The following is a 6,801-nucleotide window of genomic DNA, read 5'->3' on the forward strand; positions in this document are numbered from 1 at the left end:
TGCAGATGGCATGGAGGAAATCTTTGGCTCTCTGAATTCCTTGAAACTGGAAATCGAGCAAATGAAGCATCCATTGGGCACTCAACATAACCCAGCACGTACCTGCAAGGATCTGCAGCTCTGTCACCCCGATTTCCCAGACGGTGGGTCCCAGGACAGGGAGGATGAGGGGGAAACACTGTGAGTTTCCACACAGCACAAGCAAGTGCAGGAAGAAAAGGAATCTGGGGGGTCCTGGCCCTGGTTCCTCATGAGGAATGTGGCTAACAGGGAAGGAATACATAGAAAAGAGTTGGATTAAATGATTGTTGCAGGTTCCTTCCAACTGAAATACTCTAAGAATGGGAATATATGGTGAAAACCAGCTTTTCCTATAAGGTGCCACAGAATGATGTACAGTCAGAACATAACCTGGTTTCCAAAAAATACATAGAAATCGTGGCCTGTGAGAGAGATGAAACAGTCCTGGTAAGATGGCTGCTGAAGTGCCCAGGTCCTTCCTTCACAGTGCTGATTCTTTCTTTCCTTCTCTTCCCTCTTGTGCATCCAGGTGAATACTGGGTTGATCCTAACCAAGGATGTTCCAGGGACTCTTTCAAAGTGTACTGTAATTTCACAGCTGGTGGAGAGACTTGCATCTTCCCTGATAAGAAATCTGAAGGAGTAAGTCCATACAACTTCCTCCCTCCCATATCACAGTGATAAGAGATTGTTTCCTAATATGAATATTCATAGACAGTCAGTTTCAGGAGAACTGAACAATAGTAAGTAAGGATTAAAGATCCAGAACATTTCTTTGTTAAGCAGCGTTGGCGTCTAGAGCAAGGAATATGTTTATAAAGATAATTTCTTCGAGTAAGTCAGATTTAAACTGTGATCTGGGACAAGTCTTTGATGATTTCCCAGGCATAATAAATGCTAACACCTTTTTACTTTGCTTTAGAAAGGCAGGAGTGTTGGTGCAGGCACTGTGAGCTTCGTTTAACTCCTTCCCTTCTGCAGCCAGGTTGCTCTGCTCTCTGCATGCACAGGCACCATTGATTCCTCTGCCCTTGCTGTGTCTTGAAGCAGAGCAGATAAATGTTTTGCTCCTGTCATTTTTCCTGGTGCTTCTTGTGGGTGAATAATCCTCGATGATTGCAGCTGGCCTCCGTGCTCTTCCTGATGTCGATGCACGAGGTTGACGGAATCCTTTGGGCAATGATGTGCTTAGCTCAGCCGTACCAGTGATTTGTGTCCTGTCCCCACGTGCTGTTTTCCAGAGCTGCTCTCCTCTATACCTGGGGACCAGCTCCTGCACTGGCCAAGCAGAGACTCCTCTAAAGCAGCCTGGGGAGCATCTCAGTGCCTCAGTTGTGCTGGGTTAAGGTGCAGACAAAGCTGTTCACTGAAAGCTGTTTGCTTCCTGAATTCCATCCACCTGAAATATGGGCCAGCACAGGACAAGTAACATGCAACATAAATCTCCCCTGAGTTTTTGTTAGGGCTGTTTAACAGGAGATGGATTTCTTCTCATTTGCACTAACTTGCCAAGGCTTTCCTCAAAACGTTGACAGCTAAAACACAGAGTCTGCCCCTGATCTTGGGGCTGCTCGCACTCCTGCGACTGGCTCTTTGGCCTCACTGCATCCACCGTGGGGCTGCTTTTCTGAGCACTGTGATGCTCCTCAAATACAAATTGTGCTCCACTTTTGCAATACTGTTGCAAATAAAGGAAAGCTTCAGCCTGCTCTTTTCCCTCATAAAGGAATGAAACCAGCTATCACAGCAGCATTAAGTGTTGACTGAGTGGTTTTATTACAAGCCACAGCAGACTTTAAGCCATATCCCCTTTCCCTCCATCCTTAAGCCAGCAGAAACATGTTCACTTGCTTTATGGCTCACGTACTGGCAAGGAAAAGAGGATCCCAAGGTACCTGTATGTAGCTTGGGCATTGTTTTTGGAGGGATTTACAGCAGCAGTGCAGGAGCTCGGGGGAGGTCAGGGAGCAGAGAGCAGCCATGCTCCTCCCTTGTGCTCTGACTCGAAAAAGGATTCAGCTAATTACATGGGGCTGCCATAAAGGCTGCTCCAACAGCTCATTTCTTGTCATGGTCACCCCCTGCATTGGTCCAGGTAGTTGAGCTCCACCATGTGTGATGGTCCAGCACTACCTGTGGTGGATGCACTGACTGTGCTACTCCTTACTGCTGCACAAGTGCTGGAGGCAGGCAAAGGCTTTTCCTTAATCACATTCTTTGCTTTTCCCAGACCCACAGCATCTGAATTTGGTGTTAGAGTGACAGCAGCCTTCCCTGTTATCAGCACTGTTTTTCCACCCCAGCCCTCCCATGAAGATCAGTGCATCCTTTACCACTGATAGTACATTTTTCACTCTCTATCTTTCCTTTTACCTCTCCTGCCAACAGACTGCACTACTGGTTTTGCATCCAAAGTATGCAGGAGGCAGACATCATTAGCCCTTAGCCAAGGAGGCTGGTGCTAGGGCACTGCTGGGCAGCACCACACTGTCCCTTCTGCTTGAGAGGCTGCTGGCACCTTAGGGCACTGCTAACTGCTCTTGTTAGTGGTGTATAAGGATTAAGAAAGCAGTGTAGAGGCAGTTGGACAGTTTCTTTAAGACGTGCACACTCTGCTTGGGGAACTGAATGGAACTTTTTAATTGATTTTTGTTTTCTTCTTTCTCTCTTTCCTCCTTTGCCGTCCACAAACTAGGCTAGAATTACTTCCTGGCCAAAGGAAAACCCAGGCTCCTGGTTCAGTGAATTCAAGCGCGGTAAACTGGTAAGATGCATCTTGGTGCTTTCTGTTTTCTTTAACCCCTGTCATATTTTACAGAGTAAAATGGCTCGTTGGCCCAAAGAGCAGCCTTCCACATGGTATAGTCAATACAAGCGGGGGTCTTTGGTAAGTGGCTAACCTTGGCCCTCGTCTGAATCAGAGCACGTCATCTGCTTTGGTATGGCCAGACCTGTTGCACTCTGCATGCTGGACTAATCCCCATCCCACGTCGCCATACAGATGTTTAAGGTGGAATACTGAAAAGGAAACAAAACCCAATGGGGACACTTTTTTCCCATTGGCTTGAGTGGAAGCCAAGGAGTAGGTGACAATATTGCCCCTGCATTAGGAGGGGACACTGATGTGCTGGGGATGCTGCAGAGCTGGAGTTGCTGTAGGTCTGTCTCCACAGAGCACTGCGGGAGGGCTGATGCTGTCTCCAAAGCCATTCCCATAACAGCAAGGGCAAACCTGGGTGTCTCCAGTGCTGCTGTCCCCCAGCAGAGTAGCTTTACCCCAAGAACTGAGAAAGCCCTAACATGATGCTTCGTCCGGAGCTGGGCACAGTGCTAGTGCAGTCTGCTCACTGGTAGGCAGGTGAGGTGTGAATCTGCACATCTCTACTCTGGGGCAGGGTTTCCCTAAAGGATGGGTTTTGTCTCTCGCCCTGGAGCTGAGGCACATCAAGAGCTCCCATACCACACAGAGCAGAGAAAAAGCTCTGGTATTCTGTCCTGTAACAGGATATCCACAGTGTGGATAGATGAGTCCCACAGAGCCCCAGGGAGGTCAGAGCAGCCACTGATGAGTGTACACCAGATCTCCTTAAGCCACAGCTCTCTCCTGTGTTAGTATGAACTCCTGTACGATGAGCAAGGTGCAGATATGAGCCCAGTCAAATGAGAACTAGGGAAAAAGGAGATACTCAGTGGATAAAACCGACCTGCCCTAGAAGCAGGAGCTGCTCTGTTGTACCATGCTGACCTGTCTCATACAGTTGTCCTCTCCTCAGGGCAGAGGTTTCTTGCAGTGCCCAAGCTTCCACCTTAAAGTCAAACAACAAAGCAAACCACCACGTTGTTTTCCTAAGCCGCGTTTCGTTGCCACTAAACACATTTTGCTCTGGTTCTGCCCACAAGAGGATATGGCTTCTGCAGCTTCTCTGTATTACTGAACAAGGCCACAAAGCCAAGGCTGCAGCCTCGTAGCTCCTTGGAGGGCAGCTACTCATAGCTTAATTACAGAGCACTCCATCAGTTAATGTTACAAGTAGCTCCATTTCTCCACCTTCTCTGCTTTTTTCCCTGTTCAATCTGTTTATCAGCCAAGTTAGAGGCTGAATTGCCAGCCTAGAGCTTAGGGCCCTTTAGTTTGTTAAATAGGAATTTCAGTGCTACTTGGAACCCTTAGTTCCATATTTCTGTGCTGCAGTTTTCTTTCTTTTTTTACCTGTCCTGCACTTTCTGTTTGGAAAAAAAAGCCACCAGCACGTAGAAGACCTGCCTAAGCAAAGCAGACCTGCTTAAGCCAACCACAAAGCACCCAAGCCAGAAAAGTACAGTTTGAATATTTATCTTCATTTCAAGTACCTTTCATTTTCCCCAGTCTGTATTTGGAACCATGAGAACAGTAAATTGGGGAGACACTTGCCTGGATCCAACATCAGTTGAAATCTGTGTGTAGATGGGTGAGATAAATGAGTTTGAGTCCCCCCAGGTGCTGCATTGCCCATGGTACTCCATAGAGAAGGTCCCTGGTGTCTTTCCACGCAGCCTGAGCATGGTCTCCTGGGGGAGCTGAGCCCCACGGGGGTCCCTGATGCTGTGGGGAAGGTTTCCACCCGGCTGCTCAGCACTGAGGGAGCACAGACGGCTCTGTGTGAATCTCAATGCTTGCATGAGGTGTGCTCACCTTTCTTCTGGGAATAGCTGAAGGCCGAAGGGCGTAGGAAATGAAACACAAAGAAAACATCTTGTTTTGATGCTTCCACACCATCATTAATCAATGACACGGAGTTCTTGGATCTGATTTCTTACCCTTTCTCACGATGCAGCCAAACTGCATTAGAGGGATAAAAGGGATGCAGATGTGTTTTTTTCTGGACTCTGCTTTCCTTCCCTCTGTGTTGCACACAAATCCCAGGAGCTTTAACAGGGCCTGCCACCCATCCTGTCCTGTTATCCTTCACAGCCATATGGCATCTGCCACGGGAAAGTGCTATCACAGAGCAAACAGGAAAGGACTGACTTTTGCAAACCCACATTCCCACAAGCCAGCCGGTTCCCAGTGGCTCCAGTCGCAAAGCTGGGACAGGGCTTTGTGCAACCTGCAGAGGCAGAGCAGGAACCAAGACCCCTCAACAAGTAGTCAGTCTCCCAGACTAAGCCCTGATTTGAAACAAGAGAAGTAGGTCCTGCAGATCAGTAGTGCCCCATGTCTTTGGGGGCATGTCATCCACTTGACATTTTGTGCCCCATCCTTCCACGTCCTGGTGGTTTTCTGATAGCTCTCCTCTTGGCATGCGCGTCTCTCTCATGGTCAGTCATATTTCACTCTCAGGAGGACAGCACAACAGTATCCTGACAACCGGTTGGTATATCTATTTATTTATATTATCTTTTAATTCAGTATTGTATTGCCTGGTTACGAATCTCTTCTACTGTTTGCAGCTCGCACCACAGCTCGATGTTTGGTGGTACCTTGAACAACATCACACTGTTTGTGTGCCTGTATTTTTTTCCTGGTTGTTTCTAAAGAAACCCATTTTCCATAGAGGGCAGTAACAAGCAGTGGCTCTGGTAGTGTGTTGGTGCCCGGGAAGAATGAATGGGAAATACCCCTGTGTGTGCAGGATGAAGTCAGAATGACAGCCAGAAAATAACATCAAATAGAACAGACAAAGCCCCAGCCCTTACTGAAATCTGTTTCCTCTTCAAAAGCTGGAGAAATATGCTCAGTATTGGCTTAAACCTGAGGTATCTATCCCCATATTTGCACTCTTTTACAACCAGAGCTGAAATCCCTCTTCCTTTTTCCTCCTGCCATGAATTAGCCTGATTTTTTTAGCTCACAACCAGACCCTCAGAAATAAACTGCCCCTCAGTAGCTATGTCCTGCAGCCTTGTGTCCATAGCGTGACAAGAGCAGGGTCTGCGCCTCAGTGAGATGGTGAAACCAAGCCCCATGCACAGGATAATAAAGATGGGTGAGACTGATGGTCCTCAGAGCCCCCAGACTTGTTGTGTTGTCCCTCACTGCCCAGTGTTTCCCCTTCTCCACTTCCCATAGCTCTCCTACGTGGATTCAGACGGAAACCCCATCGGTGTGGTGCAGATGACCTTCCTCCGGCTCCTGAGCGCTTCAGCCCACCAGAACATCACTTACAACTGCTACCAGTCCGTAGCCTGGCACGACGCCACCACCAACAGTTACGACAAGGCCATCCGCTTCCTGGGCTCCAACGACGAGGAGATGTCCTACGACAACAACCCCTACATCCGAGCCGCCCTCGACGGCTGCGCGGTACGTGAGCAGCGCTGGGCACTGCCGGATGTGTCCGTCCCTTCCCCTGCTCGTCCAGCACCTTCTGACTCGGTGCAAGTCACCTCCACATTTCCTGTGCATGTTGAGGTAGTTGCCTGGAGGGTTGTCCACAGCATGGGAGACATGGAGCTTGCTCTTCCCTAATGCTGGGAATATGCGGTTCCACTTGAGGTCAGGGGAAGCTGCAGCACCTCTAGGAATCAGGTTGATTTGCTGCTTTGCTGGCTGTGCATAAAGGGACCTACCTAAAACCACAGGTTGCTTTTAAATAGACCCCTTGCCTTTGCTCCTTCTCTATTATAGAATCATAGAATAGTTAGGGTTGGAAAGGACCTTAAGATCATCTAGTTCCAACCCCTCTGCCATGAGCAGGAACACCTCACACTAAACTATGTCACCCAAGGCTCTGTCCAGCCTGGCCTTGAACACCGCCAGGGTTGGAGCATTCACAACTTCCGTGGGCACACTACTCCAGT

At 48.6% G+C, this 6,801-nt stretch overlaps 1 protein-coding gene across 1 annotated transcript in view; it reads left to right on the plus strand.

The window, feature by feature from the left end:
- LOC104406894 (collagen alpha-1(V) chain) overlaps nt 1-6,801 on the plus strand; it is a gene marked incomplete at its 5' end in the record, with an annotated part of 104,397 nt that overhangs the window by 95,301 nt on the left and 2,295 nt on the right. Inside the window, 4 exons of the mRNA XM_010016014.1 lie at nt 6-143; nt 551-663; nt 2,717-2,785; nt 6,071-6,304. Coding sequence (XP_010014316.1) covers nt 6-143; nt 551-663; nt 2,717-2,785; nt 6,071-6,304 — 554 coding nt within the window. The remainder of the gene's footprint in view (nt 1-5; nt 144-550; nt 664-2,716; nt 2,786-6,070; nt 6,305-6,801) is intronic.

This window comes from Nestor notabilis, unplaced genomic scaffold (genome assembly GCF_000696875.1).
Source record: "Nestor notabilis isolate BGI_N333 unplaced genomic scaffold, ASM69687v1 scaffold13660, whole genome shotgun sequence".
NCBI classification, from domain to species: domain Eukaryota; kingdom Metazoa; phylum Chordata; class Aves; order Psittaciformes; family Psittacidae; genus Nestor; species Nestor notabilis.